Raw genomic sequence first — 19,052 nt, 5'->3', positions numbered from 1 at the left:
TAGCAGCCTGTGTAATTTTTAAAGCCTATAGATCTATTGTTCTAAACAGAACTGGAGATCAGTACTTCAAACCTATTTTAGGAAGTATTTTTTTCAACAGATTTCTAAGCAGTTCCTATCAAGAGTTAAAAGAAATGATATTCTGTATGAGACAGTTCAAGTGTTCAAAAGCATATCAAATTGGATCAAGAGATGGTGATGTACTTGGACTCACAGCACTTTAGTTCCTTGTAGGTTTGCCTTCCATGGGGGAAAAAGTGTATTTTAATTTCCCCTTCAATTTTTATCAAAGATTGTGATAAGAAACCATATGAATTCCACTTCTGCAGTTGCTATCAAAGATCATTAAGAGCATGTTCCATCTTCTGCTCAAAGCACACCCTAACTCTTTCATGTTAAGGTGGTTTTCGAGTAAAGCCATCTCCAACAAAGCAGACTTTAGTAACCATTCTCTTCCATACTTTCTTCTTTTTCCTGATTGAATAACTTTTAATATCTGTTTCTCGCTGGGCACACACTTCAGGCAGAGGGGCTCCCCACTTTCCCGCTTCTCGTTCCATTCTTGTTTAGTTATACTGGAAAGCACTCTGGCTCGGGACTGGCCCTCTGTCCAGTAGATCTGCAGATACTGCTCCTTGTGGAGTCTTTTCATCATTCTTTTGTTTGGTGTTTCTCTCTTCATGCATCTTGATAGTCTTTTTCATTTGTATTTTCTCAGCATGGCACTGTTTATAGTAGAGTGTAGACTTCAGGTCAATCATCTTTTTTGCCTTCTTTGAATGTTCATGAGCCTCTGGCCTTCCTTCTTTTTCTTTTCCTCACGGTAGTCCAAGCCATATGCGTAGCACTCATGGTGTGATTCAACACACTGGTTTTGTGGCATGGTTACGGCTGGAGGACCGCTGGGTGCAGTCCCCCAGACACAAAGATGCTCTCAACACTCAGGTCTCAGAGACCTGCGGGCTGACTCCATGCAACTCGTGACAGATAAGGGACACTTCTAAAACTAGACAGATTTCTATTTACGGCAACATGCGGAATAGAGATCCTGAAGACAATTACCTAGCTCAAAACACATAAATATGCTAGGAAAAACGCTAAATATAACTTTCATAATGCATAGCTAAGGAAGCAAATGATAATAAAAATCGAAGGAGCCAAACGTGAGAGTAAGCGCAAACTGAGAGGTAACTGTGCAGAAGTGAGCAGGGTCCCTGAGACTCTCCTGACCCCTGGTGGTCTGTGTGTGTGTGTGTGTGTGTGTGTTGGGCAGGGAGGGGAGAATAGCAGTCAGGGAACAAAGCCTCAAGCCTGAGAAGGTGGAAGTCACAATCAGTGTTCCCACATAAAGCCAAGAACACTGAGAAGTGACACAACCTCCTATTGAGGGTTCTGAGGACACGAAACTTCAGAATGCTGAAAGGTGACAGGACCTTTGAATGATGGGCCAAAGTAAAGGAAAATGTCATGTTTGGACCTAGTTACTCAGTGAAGAAGGAAAAAGAAAACTGCCTGAATAATTTGTAACCACACGCCTGTTCTCACACAGATTAGGGTAAGTAGTTACAACACCAGTGTTGTCCACAAAATTCTCAGGCAAGAACTTTGCTTAAAATGGTCCGTGGTCTGCAGAGGCCACCTGAGCTCCTGTGAGGAGAATAGGCGTATTCCGGAGGAACCAACTTAAACCACAGCCTCAGAGACTCCCTGGATAAAGTTCTTACATGTATAAGCTCATAATAATTCAGGAAAAACATCCACAGATACAAGCCACCAGAGGCAGGAGTCAGGTCAGCGAACAGAGAAGTAAAAGAATAACGAATACATGACTTAGTAGAAGAGACTATCAGAAATGACCAGGACTATGTGAAAGAGAATTTAATGGAATTTCTAGAAAATAAAAATAAAACAATTTTTCAAATTTAAAGCTATATGAAGATGATAAAATTCTCAAAATAGGTAATTGCACAATCATAACATTGAATTAAAAAAAGACATTGATTGCCCTGGCTGGTTTGGCTCAGCGGTTAGAGCGTCGGCCTGCGGTCCAGAGAGACCCGGGTTTGGTTCCCGCTAAGGGCACATACCTCGGTTGCAATTTGTCCCTGGCCCTCACATCGATGTTTCTCTCACTCTCCCTGTTCCTCTCTCCCCGCCCCCCCCCCCACTCTACCCGAACAAAAAATGGAAAAATGTCCTTGTGTGAGGATAAAAAAAAAAAAAAAAGACACTGATTATTTATAATACGACTCCCTCTATACAAAGGCATGAAAAAACTAAATAGAAATTGTTTACAGATATATGAACATGTAGTAATTTTATCTTAAGAAGTTCAGAATAATACAAAATTCAAGATAGTGATTCCTCTGCTAGAAGGACAATGATGTGAACAGGGAGCAGGATGGGAGGCAGGAAGGGCTGAAAGGTACCAGTAATATTCTATTGTGTAAGTTAGATCACAGGTACACAGAAATGGACTTTATTACTGCTTAAAACGAGTCTCCTGTACTCCTTTGTGTGCCTGAAGTTTTCATAAACTACTTTAAAGGGGAAAAGAAAGCTACAGGTTGGGGTTAATAAAACTGGGAAACCTTGCAAGTTAAAGAATTTTCAGACATATTATTTCATATACTCAACTGCAATAACTACCATGGAAATGTCATAGTTCAGCACAGCTTCGGTACATATTTGGCCGAAGGGAGAAGGGAAGTAGGATCTCGGGTTCTAGCCTACGAAGGCACTACTGTGATGGAAAAGGGTACATGAGGAGGGTAATCACTTGGGGGACCGTTTCACAGAGCTGGAAAAGCAGGTGGAGGGCTACAGCAGGTGGGGGCGATCCAGCAAGCTCTCTCACTGACCGCTTCAGATCTGATGGCAACTTCAATGCTCTCTGAAAGTCTCCCGTTGCTCCCAATGGCAGACCCGACTAAGAAACTGGGCATAGTGTAAGGGATGTTAATGGGAAAACCTATGGAGTAAAAATTCCTTATAAGTCGATGTTACCAGGCCATGTAACTTCTCCAAAGCAGAGGACACCTGTCTACATCTTTCAGAAGTAATTTGAAACTAATATGCAAATTCAAGCAATCAGAATATACCTGTTACTTACCCACTTGGAATACAATTTTGTCTCCACCCTTGGCACAAAACTGACGGCCTTAATCATGGCATCATAAATATTTAGAAAGATGTCTATATAGTCCTCGAACTGAGGTTCAAACTGAATGGTGTTGTCAGTAAGAATCAGCCTCAGGATGAAACCTGGATGTTCAAAAGCTCTAATAGAATCCTGCAAAAAAAAAAAAAAAATACATATTTTTTGTTACTATGTATTAATTATTATATTATCTTCCATACAAACAACTGTGAGCCTACTTTTGCCCCACCCTGTCCCCATGCATTGTGGTAGACGGAGAGGCGCCCTGGTCCCAGCGGACTGCACGGGGACCCCCTCCTCTCAGCCTGGACAGCTAAGCCTCAGAAGAGCTCTGCTGAAAGCAGCGACGGGGACTCGGCAGACGCGCTGGCGTCCAGCCTCCGTCGGGCCCAGAGTCCTCCGGGGAAAGGCGCATGCGCACAGCGGCGAGGCTCGGAGTCGTGCAGAGAACAGCCCGACAGGAGAACGTTCGGGTCCCAGGTCCTGCTCACACTGTGACGGGACCCTCCTCCAGAAAGAGTTTCGTGTGGAAACTTTCCCCAGCCATCATGACCCAAATTTCCCAATTATGGGAATTTTCACTTATTTCCACTAATCCTCACCAGTGGGATGATACTCACCTATCCTAAATATGCAGATTGACTTTAACTTTTGTTTTTTAACAGATAAACAAAACAGGTCTAAAGATATACAGGATGGGGCAAAAGTAGGTTTACAGTCGTTCTCATGGAAAACAATGCAATGGTTGATAAATAATAATAATATAAGAATAAACTTCTTTGAACACTCACACATGTGAATTCACAACTGTAAACCTACTGTTGCCCCTGTACTTTCTGCTCTCCCACCAGTGAAGGTATTTTATCATTTTTTTCCATGAAAAAAATTGAAAATAAATAAATTAGTAGATGAATCTTTGTGTAACTGAAACATAATACTCACTGGGGGTTGTGCAATTAAGTCTGTGAAATCTTGCATGGAGACCAAAGTCAGGTCCTGTAGCTGTAAAGTCATGAGGGCAGCAGCACAGTTGAAAAAAGACTCCAATTTGGCACTGCTATCGCCAGTTGGCAATTGCTTTTTTTTATTACCTTGGTAATAAATATTCTGTATTTCTGGAAACCACCTTGAAAGAACAAAAGACTTTTAAAAGTTAATACTTTTAGTGAATTACTCCTTTGATATTGAGCATGAAAAGGAACTTCTGAACAGCCAAAGGTCTCCCAGAGCGGTATAGTGCTAAGTGACCTTATCCACTCTCTGAAATGTATGCGCTAGCATATTTCAATTCTCCCAGGAAAAGAAATTTTAATCATAGCCAACAGAAAATGACTCAATGCTGTGATGTTGTGAGAAAAATGTAAATCTAACTCCTGGAACTATGACTGATGCACTTTTTGAATAAATATGACAACTAACTTTATTGAATATTACGAGATACTCCTCTCCAGACTCCCAAATGTTCTTTGGGGAATGGATTTGTTTAAAGCTAAAATGTGAACTGATTGAACCAAGGGAGGGCTTATTGGGTGCAACCCAGCTGGCTTTTTATGCTCTTCTATCTATTTCACAATGACTTGAAATCAAGGTACAAATCAACAAAATCAAGTGTATTATTTTCTTATTCCCCTTAATGTGAAATCCTGAGAGAGTGACTGAGTTAAAACAAAGTTTCAAATGTGTATGCATCCTTGTAACAAAAGGAAACAGTGACGCCCTGGCTGGTGTAGCTCAGTTGGCTGGTCATTGTCCTGTGCACCAGGAGGTTGCCAGTTCGATGCTTGGTCAAGAGCACATGCCCTTTTTGCAGGCTTGATCCCTGGTAGGGGGTGTGCAGGAGGCAGCTGATTGATGATGTACTCTCACATCCATGTTTCTCTCTCTTCCTCTCCCTTCCTCTCTCCCTAAAAATCAATAAACTATTGTTTAAAAAAAAAGATTAAAAAACAACAGTGAAATTCATATATAGATACATCATGATAACAAGTGAAGTTTTCTCTTTACAAAACCACTGTCTAACACTACAAAATAAAGGATATAGGTACCTCTTTCACAAGTTATAATGGCTTTAAAAAAAACAAAAACAAGCCCTGGCCGGTTTGGCTCAGCGGTTGGAGCGTCGGCCTGCGGTACAGAGACCCAGGTTCGGTTCCCGCTAAGGGCATGTACTTCGGTTGCAGTTTGTCCCCGGCCCTGGTTGGTCGTCTGGGTGGCAGCCACTTGTGTCGCTTCACGTCGACGTTTCTCTCTCTCTCTCTTCCTCTCTCTCCCTCCAGCTCTATCTGAACAAAAAATGGAAAAATGTCCTCGGGTGAGGATAAAAAAAACAAACAAACAGAGGGCAAATAACCTCAGGAGTTGTCTGAATGCTCAAAGAGCAAGCTAAGCATAAATATACGCTCTCACCCCTGCAAGTATGTGTGTAGTGCCTACTATGTGCTCTGAAGATATCGTCAGAGATATAAAAATACATGACAGTATCCCTTCTCTCTTAAAATAATGAAAGCAATGTGTCATAACAGCAAAACAACTCTGAAGTCAAAGGACAGAGATATATGTTTCCATTTATTAATGAAGAAGGGTTTTAGAGTGAAGATGGCAATTTCACAGAAGAAATGAAATGAGAAAGACCCTGAGAAAAGGATCTGAAGTAGAAGTAGAATAATAAGTAAAATAGGTGGGGCAGGTGAAGCTAATATATCTGATCATTTCACTGTAGTAGAGATAATAGGCTAGACAATAGGAAGAAATAATGGGAGAAATTCTGTAAGGACTTCTGCAGAACTTGGGAGCTAAACGTTCGAACTTGGGATAGCCTTACACTCTAAGATGAAGCCATGGTGAAAGCCTTTTCAGAACTAAGAACAGAAAAGATAGGTTAGGTCCAGGTTGCAGAAGAGTTTAAAAAGCAAGCTAAGACATTTTAAGATTCATCTTGCAGTGGTTTGTAGGCTACACAGGAGGTTAAAAGGGCCTCCCTCGGGTTAGTAGCAATGGGAATTGAAAGAGAGGGGCACACATGGAAGATGTTTCTGAGAGAGCATCAGGAATAGTTGGTGGTCATAAAATAGGTCTCAATTAATATAAAAGGACTGAGATCATACAAAATTAGAAATCAGCAATAGAAGGACACTGTGGAAATTCAAAAATATGTGGAAATTAAACAATACAGTCCTAAACAGCCAATGAGTTAAACAGAAATCACAGGAAAAATTAGAAATAAATGAAAGTGAAAAAAAAACAAACATATATCAAAACTCATGGGATGCAAAAAAAAAAAAGTAGTGATCAGAGGGAAATTTATACCTGTAAACACCTACATTAAAAAATAATAATAATTCAATTACCTGACTTCCACTAGAAACTGGAAAAAGAAGAATAAATTATACTCAAAATGAGAAGGGAAGAAATAGATTTTAGCAGAAACAACAAAAAAAAATAGACTATAGAAAAAAACAATAAAGAAAATTAATAAAACCAAAAATTGGTTTTTGAAAAGATCAGCAAAATTGACAAACCTATAGCTAAACTGACCAAGAGAAAGAGAAGACTCAGATTGTTAAAAGTGGGAATGATAAACACATCTGGCTCACTAAAGTCTGGTTGAAGGGTTCTTCCATTAGAATCATCAGGAAGCATCAAGAGATATAGTTAATCAATCTACATCTTTCAGCAAATTATTCAATAAAGGTTTATACTCTACCCTATACTTTAACATCCAATTTACTAAAACTTATAGTGGTAATGTATTTTGGGGTGTAACCCTAAAATTATAGATTAAAGTAATTTATTCTTATGCTGTCCTTAAGAGGTCATTTTTTTTTCTCTATAATTAATTATGGGGCTTCATTCTGCACCTCTCCTCTCTTTGTTTAACTTAATACTAATATTAAATAAAAGTCTAAAGTTCTTTCAAGTAATGTCAGACAAAGATTTTGATTCTGACATATTTAAGAAGAAAAAAAATAAAGATTCAATCTTAAACTATCAAGATATATTTCTAAGTAACTTTTGGAAATCATGAAACTAAGTTGGAGTTTCATGTCTTGTTATCTTGTATTTGATCTAGTTTTAATGTCCTATTTATAATAACTTTAAGACCCACAATAGAGACAAATTTCCAGAACACACTGTCTGGTGCCCTGGCCAGTGTGTCTCAGTCAGTCGGGTGTCGTCCCAGGCACCAGGAGGCTGCCAAGTCAAGGGCACATGCCAGGGTTTCAGGCTCATTCCCGGTAGGGGGTGTGTGGGAAGCAGTCAATTAATGTGCTCTCGCATCAAAATTTCTTTCTCTCCCTCTCTCTCTAAAACTCAATAAACTATTCTTTAAAAAAAGAACATACTGTCTGGCACCCATATCAATAATTATCATATGTGGCTATTTCATTTTGAAGAGCCAATCCAATAAGATGTTAAATTATCATTTGACAAGTCTAACCTCCAATGAGATTGTAAACTCCTTTATTTTTCCCCACCTAATCATTCTTTAAACTCTTCTGCATCTTTCATCCAAAAACAAAATGAAAAAGGCACAGCAACTTGCATGTATTAATAGTAGGTGTCAAATAAATATCTGGCAAATAACTAGTTGATGATCATCCCCCCATATCCCACCCCACACTCAGAACTGAGGTAGAAAGCAGACATTAAGGAAAAAGTAACCATTAATGGTAATCATTTTAGTTTCTGTTAAATCTGTGCTGTGTAGAACATTTGGATAGACATTACAGAACAAAGCAGTTAATGATATCATATTTAACTCTAATGAGAAATGATTACAAGCTTGGTAAATGGAATTTTCTAAAAGCCATTAAAATGCAGTACCCCACCGCCCAGCCGGTGTGGCTCAGTGGTTGAGCATCGACCCATGCACCAAGATGTCGCTGGTTCGATTCCCGGTCAGGGCACATGCCCAGGTTGTGGGCCCGATCCCCAGTGGGGGGCATGCAGAAGGCGGCCAATCAATGTGCTCTCTCATCGATGTTTCTCTCTCTCTCTCCTTCTCCCTTCCTTTCTGTCTAAAAATCAATAAAGAAAAAATTAAAAAAAATAAAAAATGCAGTACCCCACCAATCACATTTTTACATTTGTTTTCCTCATGAAATGCTAAAACTTTACGTTTTAAGTAGAGCCTCTTTAGCAGTTTCCAGGTGTCTCATGATAATGGTCTGAAAATTTGACAGCTCTAAAGCCTCCTGGCGATTGTGAAATTCTTCTGTATCAACTAAACGTAGTTTTCTGTAAGAGATAACAATGAACAGTGATTTAAATATGAGGTGTTTTTATAGTCAATATTTTCCTATTTGAACCCTTCTCAAAAAATATGATATTCCTAGGTTTTATCACTAAAATTTTTGTTTTATAAAATTAAACATTCAAATACATGAGATATTATAATTTTAAATATAATTAATATACTTTTGCATGTGACTTTCCAATTTTCCCAACACTGTTTATTGAAGAGGCTTTCTTTTCTCCATTGCATATTTTTGGCCCCTTCATAAAACATTTTTTGCCCATACACATGTGGGTTTATTTCTGGGCTTTCGATTATGTTTTATTAGTCTGTGTGTCTGTTTTCTGCCAATACCATGCTGTTTTGATTATTTTCACTTTGTAGTATAATCTGAAGTCAGGGAGTGTAATACCTACAGCTTCATTTTTTTCCCCTCAGGATTTCTTTGGCTATTCAGGGTCTTTTTGGTTCCATTTATCCCCATATACAAAAATTAACTCAAAATTGTTCCAATACCAAAATATAAGACCTGAAACAATGAATTGCATAGAAGAAAACATAGGTACTAAACTTATGGACCTTGGTCTTAGAGAGAATTTTATGAATTTGACCCCAAAGGCAAGGGAAGTAAAGGCAAAATAATAAATGGGACTATATCAAACTAAAAAGCTCTGCACAGTGAAAGAAACCACCAACAAAAAGGCAACCAACTGAATGAGAGAAGATATTTGAAAACCACAGCTCTGACAAGGGGTTAATATCCAAAATATCTAAAGAACTCATATAAGAAGATGGCAGCGGGCAGGACCCGAGGGAGGGTGAGTGTGAGAGAGAGTGAGTGAGTGTGTGAGAGGGTGTGAGTGGAACTGAAGGTGGACAACCAAACCCGAGCAGTGCAGAGACAGGAGCAGAAGGTTCCTGTGCTGTGGACGGAGCAGCCGGCAACCGCGGTGAAAGGCCCTTCAGGGCGCTTCTCCCTGCACCTCGGGGAGGTCCCACCCTTTTGGAAGATCCCGGGTCTTCCCTGGGAGGAGGCAGTGGGAGCAGCTAGGGTCCAGCAACCTGAGCCACCAGCGCACCTGGCACCATCGGACCAGTGGACACTCTGTGTCAACACAGACCCGTGCACAGTAGTGGAGCTGCCAAGGTACCAGTCGCGGAAGCACTATTCACAGTGGCCAAGGACTGGAAACAACAGATGTGTCCTTCGAGAGGTGATTGGATAAAGAAGATGTGGTACATATACACAATGGAATACTACTCCATCATAAGGAAAGATGACATACCACCATTTGTGACAACATGGATGGACCTTGAGAATATCATGCGAAGTGAAATAAGGCAGACAGAAAAAGTCAAGAACCATATGATTTCACTCATATGTGGGATATAAAACTGAAAGCAACAAATGAACAAACAGGAAAAACAAAAAGTTATAGACACAGACAACAGTTTGGTGGTTACCAGAGAAAAGGGGGTAGGCAGATATAATAAAGGGAGTCAAACATATATAGTGACATAAGAAGATGTGACTTTGGGTGGTAGACACAAAATACAATATCTAAATGATGTATCACAGAATTGTACACTTGAAATCTATATAATTTTATTAACCAATGTCATCCAATACATTTAATTTAAAAAAAAACAAATAAAAATAATTACTATAACTAAATTCAACAGGTGCACAGTATGATATTACAGAACTACACTGTGAAGCAGAAGAAGACTGCAGTAACTGAGATTTGATGAACAGTTTAGACTGATTTTTGCTTTCAAACTGGAACAATTAAAACAGGAAAGGAGCCCTGGCTGGTTTGGCTCAGCGGTTGGAGCATCAGCCTGCGGACCAGAGAGTCCTGGGTTCGGTTCCCGCTAGGGGCACATATAAAAATAAGTAAGTAAGTAAGTAAGTAAGCAAGCAAGCAAGTAAGTAAGTAAGTAAGTAAATAAATAAATAAATAAATAAATAAATAAATAAATAAATAAATAAATAAAATAAAACAGGAAAGGAGGTAGGACTCAAAGTTTCAAGGGGCCAGGGCTCCTAAAACCAAAAATTATACCTCCCTGAAAAGAAAGCACCCCTGGATATTGAGGAACCAAGTGGTGGGGGGATTTCTCACCCCTAATTAAGACCCATTGTATCAAAATCTTTTAAATCTGTCTGGTTTTGATTTCTCTTTTTTCTTTTCTTTCTTTCTTTTTCTTTTCTTTTTTTTTTTTGAGTAAAGAGAGAGTTTACTCCAGTGAACAGCTTTCAGTACAGCCTCTTTCTTGATGATGACCACAGGGATCTCTAACATACGTGGTTTGCTCATGTATTGCCTGTTAGTATCACTGTGTATCCACCACCGTCTAACTACAAACTCCTTCTCTGTTTCCCATGTGAGTGAGTGACTTCTACTTTATCTGAAAGATAGCAAACACTATTTAAAAAGCCACATGGCCCTGGCCGGTTTGGCTCAGCGGCTGGAGCGTCTGCCTGCGGTCCGGAGAGACCCGGGTTCGGTTCCCGCTAAGGGCATGTACCTCGGTTGCAGTTTGTCCCCGGCCCTGGTTGGTCGTGCGGGTGGCAGCCACTCGATGTGTCCCTTTCACGTCGATGTTTCCCTCTCTCTCTTCCTCTCTCTCCCTCCCACTCTATCTGTACAAAAAATGGAAAAATGTCCTCGGGTGAGGATAAAAAAAAAGTCACATGTAGCCCTGGCTGGTAAGATCAGTGGTTAGAGCACTGGCCCCCCTGGCATCAAAGGGTCCAGGTTTGATTCCCAGTCAAGGGCACATTCCTGGGTTGCTGGTTCGATCCCTGGTCCCAGTTGAGGTTGTGCGGGAGGCAACCAATCGATGTGTCTCTCTCACATCAAAGTTTCTCTCCCTCTTTCTTCCTCTCTCCCTCCCTCCCATTCTATCTAAAAATCAATGGAAAAGTTACCTCGGGTAAGAATTAACCAAAAAACAAAAAGAAAGGAAAAAAACACACATCATATTTAATTTTTACTTAAAGATCAATGTTAAATGCTGGTTAGTAAGGAAAACACATTTCAAATCTATCTGTTTCTACTCTTTTTACAAGCTAACATTCATTTCTTAGGTTACAATACATTCAGTATGTGGCAGGGATAATACATTAGACACAGAGTACCTTCAACCATTGCTGGTGCACCTTAGATAATATATATTCTGGACAACTGAGCAGTGAAAAGTAATGTTTTAGACAAGATGCTTTGAAAACCTAGCATAACAGCACATTCTAATAGAGCCTGGCTCTTTATGAACAACACTGAGCAGTGGAGCCCCCTCCCCCTGCCCAGTGTGTTCTGGCAGCTCCATCTGTGAATGGACATAAAGAACTAGAGTAGTGGTGTCAGAAAAACTCACAGACCACCTTGGAGACCAGGGTGCCACCTCCTCCATCACAAAACAAGGGCCCATCCATGTTCTGAGGGGCCTGATGGGAGGCCTTCTTTAAGAAAAATAATACATATGTATTACTTTTGCCTATTTTATAAAAACATGTTACCAAGGGTGCATACTGCCCCACCCACCCAGTGCCCTGCAAGTGGCAGTTCAAGGAAGGGGATATGGTGGAATTGGAGCTTCTAAAACGTGAGGCAACCCGCCCTCAGCCGGGGCCCATCAGGGTTCATCCCGCTCAGCACAGTCCCCACCAGCACAGGTCCCAGGAGGTGAGACACAATTCCAGTCACCCAGGAACTTCACCTCGTGCCTTGCATATCGGCAATATTTCCTAGGTTTCTAGACCATGCAGATGACTGTGGCAGCTAATGTTCTGTGGGATTTAAACAAGGCATGATAATTCAGCCCCTTAACTGTAATTACCCCTTAAAGATGCTGTGGGATGGTATTGGGGTACAGGGTGGGGAGGGGAGAACTGGATTCGAGATAAAGGCAATGTTTACTTTTTATTCTATAGATTTCTATATTGCTTATTTAAAACCATGCTTAAATACTTATGTTAAATTTGTAATGTTTTCCATATTTGCAGTTAAAGTAGAAAAAAATAGTTAAGCTGTAATAAAATAATTTTCATCTCTTTTAAAAAAGCTCAGTAAGGCCAGAAATACTCACTTAAAAGTGCTTTGCCACAAATCTAGCACAGCCAACATTGTAGGGTTTATTGCGTTCAAGTGATCCCTAATATAACTGCTTGCAGCTAAAAAAGATTTCCTCCAAGGTTTTGGAAGAATTTCCATTCTGAAAACAAAGAGAAAATATTCTGTTACCTTCTTTAAAAATCAAAAGGAAGTATTTTTATAGTCAATATATTTTTCGAGTAAGAATGGTTTAATTTCAATTAAAAATATGCTGCAGCCCTTATGATAATAACCCTACAATTCATGCTCTTTATGGTTTAGTATAATTTGAGGATAATAATACATATGAAATTAGAATTGAATTTTTATCTCATAAGGTAATTAACTTTGTCTCTAAATACTTGATCCTATTGAGTTCAAAACTAAATCATAATGATAAAACAAAACCATGTTATGTTACATATACATCATAAAAGATTTTCTTAAACAGGACACAAAACTTTTAATTTTTCCTTCATTTTTAAAACATTTTAAGGATATAGTCCTTCCTACTTATGGAAATCCCCTTGAAATTCACCTCTGTTAATGTGTAAGGGTCGCTTACAAAATCAGACATTAATATTCATATTTAAAGACATTTATTCTGTAACTCCTATGACTTGAATAACCATCTTTTATATATTAAAGATGTGGCATCTTCATCTTTCAGAGTATTTGTAAACATTTATATTTTATGCTTATAATGTTTTACTCTCATTGATTTAAAACACTTAGTCTTGTTTTATTATATGGTAAGTTTAATCCAGTTTGTTGTTGTTGTTTTTTAATTGTGGCCATAACGCCTTTACAAAAGATGATTTTTATCTATCTCCAGGAGAAAAGCTGTTCTCCATAGAAGATATGTTGGAAATGGCTACAAGACTTTTTTTGTTGTTGTTTTAGGAAACAATTTGGGGCACTTTTAACTGTTATAAAAGAAACAAAGTAAAACTAATTGATTACTTAATTATATAAATATAAAGTCTATTATTCAAACTATTTAAGATATTTATTCCTAAATAGTTATTATTTTAAGACAAATATATAGCAAGTGGGTTTTCCCATTATGTGTTCCATATTATAATCCATGTAACAAATTGAGATATATTCTATATATGCATATTTACTCTCACCTTCCCAATGCAGTCCCTATTATATCTGTAGTTTGTGCTGGGAGCTGTATATATACAAAGATTTGTATCAGGTTCTTTCACCAAGGTATTTATGTTTTAACCACCTAGCTGTCCATCTGTCCGGGTGTCTACTTGTCTGCCCACCTATCCATCAATTTGTAAAGTAACATGTTAGGGCTTAAATACATAAACAAACAAAGATAGTATGAACAACCAGTTGTATATATGAAGTGCATAAATTGTAAACAAAAAGTGAGGAAATAATACTGGTGTATAATGTATATACATTCACAGGAATGGTCACATAACTTGGTCTTAGAGAAACTTGATTGCTTACTCAGCACGATGGGGTGGAAGTTCATCTGCCTTTTTATCAGCTTCTTTTTCTCTAGGATCTTTTAAAACAAAATCAACTAAAAGAAAATAGAAAAGTTCTGATAAATAACCTTATATTAATTACATTATGTTTCCAAGCAACTGCAAAATTAATTCCATTAAAATTGATTAAATTCTGTTCTTTTAAAAAAATAGTAAGAAATTTGTGCATTTAGGTATACAAGAAAATAAAAATTATGAGAAAATCCATGCTGTCTTTGAGAGTATGTTTCTTTTATTTATTTATTTTGATTTTAGAGAGAGAGGGAGAGAGAGAGAGAACCACTCACTGGCTGTCTCCTGCATGTCCCCCACCAGGGGCTGAGCCCACAATCCGGGCATGTGCCCTGACCTGGAATCAAACTGGCCATCTCTTGGTGCTTGGGATGACACTCAACCAACTAAGCCACATCGGCTAGGGCGAGAATATACGCTTCTTAACAATGTCTCTGTTCGTTCACTTGAAAACGATAATAGCTTTTAATATTACATTTTCCTTTATAGCTATTCCACAAAAGTTCTCTTTGAATTGAAGGTCAATGACACATAGTAGTGGTAGTTTCCCTCACAGAAAAAACTATACATATTGCCTTGTTGTTTCCTTTTAAATTGCTTAAGAACATAAATCATCTTGTTAGAAAATCAGTAAAGTGAGCTGCTTCTGCTTCTGTCTTCTGTGGTCTTTAATTCTCAGTTAATTCTCATTTTCCTGCCTGTCTTTCAAGATGCACTTTCTAAAATGCAAATATGTTATTACCCCTCTGCTCAAAATCCTTCAGTGACTTTTCATTACCTTCTAATGCTTTAAAAAGGCATATAAAGCCCATCAAATTCTGTTCCCTTCCCAAAATGCACCCTATGCTTTGGCCATCAGGTCTGCTCCCAAGCCTGGAAGAGCCTTTCCTGTAAAGTGGCCGCAATCACACCACCTCCTAGGCCCAGCATGTTCCCTAGTGCACTGCTCCTCATCCTTCGAGATTCAGTTCAGGTGCACCCAGCGTCCTTCCTAACAAGGCAGACACTACTCCTTCTCCCTTAGAGTATGTTCTCTCTTTTCTTCCTTATTGCACTGACTACTCTGCTTTGTCATTTAGTCGTTTGTCCATCTCCCTCATTACACTATGAACATTTTGGGAGCAAGAATTTGGCTCTTTACTTTTATAATCACCAAGATACTCAACTGGAGTCTTAAATGCAATGAATGCCTTCCTCTCTGAAGGGTCCCCAGACCACTCTAAATCATTATGATTTCTCCAACTTGGAGCATAGTATCAATTATACCACAATTATTCACAACCAGTTGGAGAGCCTTTTTAAAAAGTATGGACTGGAAGGTCCAGTCTCCAGAGATTTTAATTTAGATGGGTCCAATAATCAGTATGTTTTATTTATTTATTTATATCCTCACCTGAGGACACTTTTGCATTCATCTTCAGATAGAGTGTGAGGGAGAGAGGGAAGAAGAGAGAGAGAAACATCAGCCACATCGAGTGGCTGCCCCCCAACCAGGGCCGGGGACAAACTGCAATCAAGGTACGTGCCCTTAGCGAGAACCGAACCCAGGACTCTCCAGTCCGCTGGCCCATGTTCCAACTGCTGAGCCAAACTGGCCAGGGCAATAATCAGTACACTTGAAATTATTCTGATGATTAGTGAGTCTTCATATCTATTGGTGTATACTACAAGTAAACAAACTTTTTATGTAAAGGGTCAGATTGTAAATATTTTCAACTTTGTGAAAATATCACAACCACTCAACTCTGTTCTTAGAGCTCAAAAGCAGCCATAGACAGTATACAAATGAATGTATGTAATTGTGTTTCAATAAAACTTTATTGACAAAAACAGGTAGTGGTCCAGATTGAGCTTGTGAGCTATAGTTTGCCAACCCCGGGTCCGTAGCAACAATTCTGTAATTAATCACATTCTACTCTATGATATCAGTAATATTAATATTAATTAAATCATCAACATTTTATAATTTTCTTCAGTTTTGTCCTTTGTCCATACAGATAGAGAGATCATGTTATTTTGTTTGTGTGTTTGTTTTTTGCTGTATTTTATTAATAAAACTTGCCTAAGATCTTAAGCAATGTAACAGCAATACAAGAAACAGCATAATAAATATAATAAATAGTTTTAAGTATAGGTATTAACTTTCAATTTAAAATTTTTATCTTTAATGAGACATTCAAATTAAAAAGCAGAGAGAAATACTGGTTTACCTATGGATTTTTTTACACTAAGAAGATAATCTTCTCTCATTTCATCAGACAATGAAAGTATGCTGTCAGTGAGGACTTTCAGATGCTCGGGAACTAAATTCAATACGTTCTCTAGCCAAGAATCTTCCATTGGAGCTACGTGGTCTGTATCAATTCCATGGTGAATATAATAGTAATATCTCTACATAAAGGAGAACAAGAAATATAAATGGATTTAGTACTATAATAAAAGAAGTGTGTTTATCCAGCATAAAACTACTGAGAAAAATTAAAGTTTTAGGAGAACAAACTATTTACAACCAATAAAAAGAATTTTGTGAATTCATGTTGGCAGTATTTAAGATTGCCTAAATTTTTAAAATATACATGATATTGCATGAAAAATAAAGCTCTTATCTTAGTGCATAATTCTATTGCAAACCATCAAGCTGTATTACTAAACATATGATGAACAAAGACTATGCACAAGTAGAGTTCAGTGTTTTATAAATGGGTGAAAGTTTGGCATGTTAATTTTTGTTCTTTTATTATCTACAATCAGAAGCAGATCTTAAAAATTGCAAGTGGCATCAGTGTCCCTAACCATTAATCTCAAAAATATAATACAATAGGGTTTAGAAAATTTCCAATTGACTTATTAATATTCCACACTAGAATTTTACAACTGCTACTAATATTTTACATGTGCATAAAATATTCATTTTAACACATGATAGTATGTCTCTAATAATGGACATTTAACTTCAACATATTTTCATTTGTTTTTAAAACGGTCACTTATTAACAAAAAAAAATGAAAATACTTTCAAATTAGCGATGTTAAAGTATTTGCAACTTATATCTTCTAAAATTCTATATTTGAAATACCTGAAGGATTACAATTTCTAAAGTAAGTTAAACAGTCTTTGCAAAGTGTACATTATATAATTAAGATAACTTCTCATGGAAGAATAAAGACGTGAACACTATACAAGACTGAGGCTAGCTTTAACAAAGGGAGCAAGTAAACTTGGGATTCTCAGGTGACAAGGGAAAGGATAATTTCCTCCGTTAATCCAGTGGAGCAATCGTTGGGGACTCCATATGCACTCCTACTTCACAGGATTCCACAGGGAGGAGCACAGATTAATCTCAAAAGTATGAAAGTATATTCAGGTGCTTCCTTTACTTCCAATTATACAGAGGAAAGAAATAGCCATTACCAAGATGTCCTTTTCTACTACAGAAGTGGTCAGTTTGGGAAACGCACTTTCATCAGGAGTAGGTGAGTCTAAGACAGAATCTTGTTGCCTAAAAAGAATGATAAACACACTACTTAAATGTCTATAGAAAACAGTTAATTTTATATCAATGGATATAAAAAGATCAGGACTGTCTTCTGTAAAATCATAAGAAAAAATGCATTGTTGAACATTTTATAAATAGTATACATATTTGTTTGATACCATATTCCTCCCAGAATACTTTCTCTTAATTCATAGAGAGAGTTGTATTGGAAATGACTTGCAAGAGCTAATTCAGAGCCCACATGCTGTTTCATGGGCTTGACTCATATTCGTCATTACTCAAAAGTCAAGCTCTTTCTTTTCTGAAATGTTATAGGAGACTTCTTGTCTTATTTGTAAATTATATATGGTTATTTATTAATTTGGGATTTAAAAGAGCACTGATGGAAAAGACTTTAAGTGTAGTTTTGCAGAAGACACAGATACATTCTTCAAAAGACCATTTCCTGATTCCTAGAGACATACAAGTTGACAGTGAGTGACATAGAAACTCATAGCTCTTTTGTATTTATTATTGGCTAAGTGTTCATATAATATAATGATGTTCTAGCCACAATTCAATCCAAAATCTATACCAGATATGAGCCACATTTTATGACTTCTTCTGGGGCTCCACTGTGTGGAAAAGCATAATTTACATCTTCAGAAAAAATAAGTTGTTCTGGGATAGCTTTAACCTCTTTATCATTGAGTGTATCATGCTCTGGACCCCAGCCTCATCTGGGATGGTTACAGGTCAGTGATGCTGTATAATAAAATATTCCTCCCCACCAACTGTCATGTGTACCTTAATGAAGTTTGGAAAAAATAACACATGCCAAAAAATGAAGATTAATATTTTTCAATCTATTGTTTTCCAGATGTTCAGAGGGAAAATTACTATTATCTTTTAATTCTATAGCCAGCTTAGGCATTAATTCAAGATAACTTTACAGAAATGAAAGTCTCCAGTTTACTCCCCAGAGATCTTCACTGAAAGAATTACTAAGGAATGAGCTTCTGCAAAAAAGAAAATGAACCCAGAATTGAAGAGTGCAATGCATAGGCAATTTTCTAAGAAATTAGTAAATCTAAGTAAGTGTTAACTTAGAAAATTGGTAGAATTGGTAGAAATAAATAATCACATGGAAATTGTGAATGATAGTTCAGAGCCAGGTTCAAGCTTTCCAAGGTCTATTTGTGCTATTCAGGAGGAAAAGACAAAATGATTTTTAAACTTTAAAAAATAAATTATAATATGTGGTTTTAAATGTTAGGGTACCACTAAAAGAATAGAAAAATATTTGATAGTTTTTAAGCCGATGGGAATAAAGGGAGAAGAGAGAAAATTAAATTCAATAGAATACAGAAAAATAAGAAAAAATAAACAAAGGTAACATATAATGAATAAAAAATACAAAATAAATTAGTAGAAGTTAAGCCCACATTAGTAAGAAATACAAATAACTATATACTGTGAATGGCATTAACTATAATATTGAAGCATAGAAACTCTTAGATTAAATTTCAATAAATCCATCCATATTCTGTTTATAAAAAG

General features: G+C 37.5%; 1 protein-coding gene and 1 pseudogene across 1 annotated transcript in view; both read right to left on the bottom strand.

The window, feature by feature from the left end:
- Positions 1 to 19,052, bottom strand: part of DNAH7 (dynein axonemal heavy chain 7) — a 211,659-nt gene that overhangs the window by 173,140 nt on the left and 19,467 nt on the right. The window contains exons 6-12 of the mRNA XM_036253338.1: positions 17,429 to 17,516; positions 16,227 to 16,407; positions 13,964 to 14,039; positions 12,489 to 12,614; positions 8,279 to 8,398; positions 4,103 to 4,286; positions 3,113 to 3,292 (exon numbers count right to left, since the gene is read on the bottom strand). Coding sequence (XP_036109231.1) covers positions 3,113 to 3,292; positions 4,103 to 4,286; positions 8,279 to 8,398; positions 12,489 to 12,614; positions 13,964 to 14,039; positions 16,227 to 16,407; positions 17,429 to 17,516 — 955 coding nt within the window. The remainder of the gene's footprint in view (positions 1 to 3,112; positions 3,293 to 4,102; positions 4,287 to 8,278; positions 8,399 to 12,488; positions 12,615 to 13,963; positions 14,040 to 16,226; positions 16,408 to 17,428; positions 17,517 to 19,052) is intronic.
- On the bottom strand, positions 336 to 883 carry LOC118625512 (annotated as a pseudogene).

Source organism: Molossus molossus, unplaced genomic scaffold (genome assembly GCF_014108415.1).
Source record: "Molossus molossus isolate mMolMol1 unplaced genomic scaffold, mMolMol1.p scaffold_m16_p_11, whole genome shotgun sequence".
NCBI lineage: Eukaryota > Metazoa > Chordata > Mammalia > Chiroptera > Molossidae > Molossus > Molossus molossus.
The sequence above is the reverse complement of the archived record's forward strand: the minus strand, read 5'-3'. Positions and strand labels throughout refer to the sequence as shown.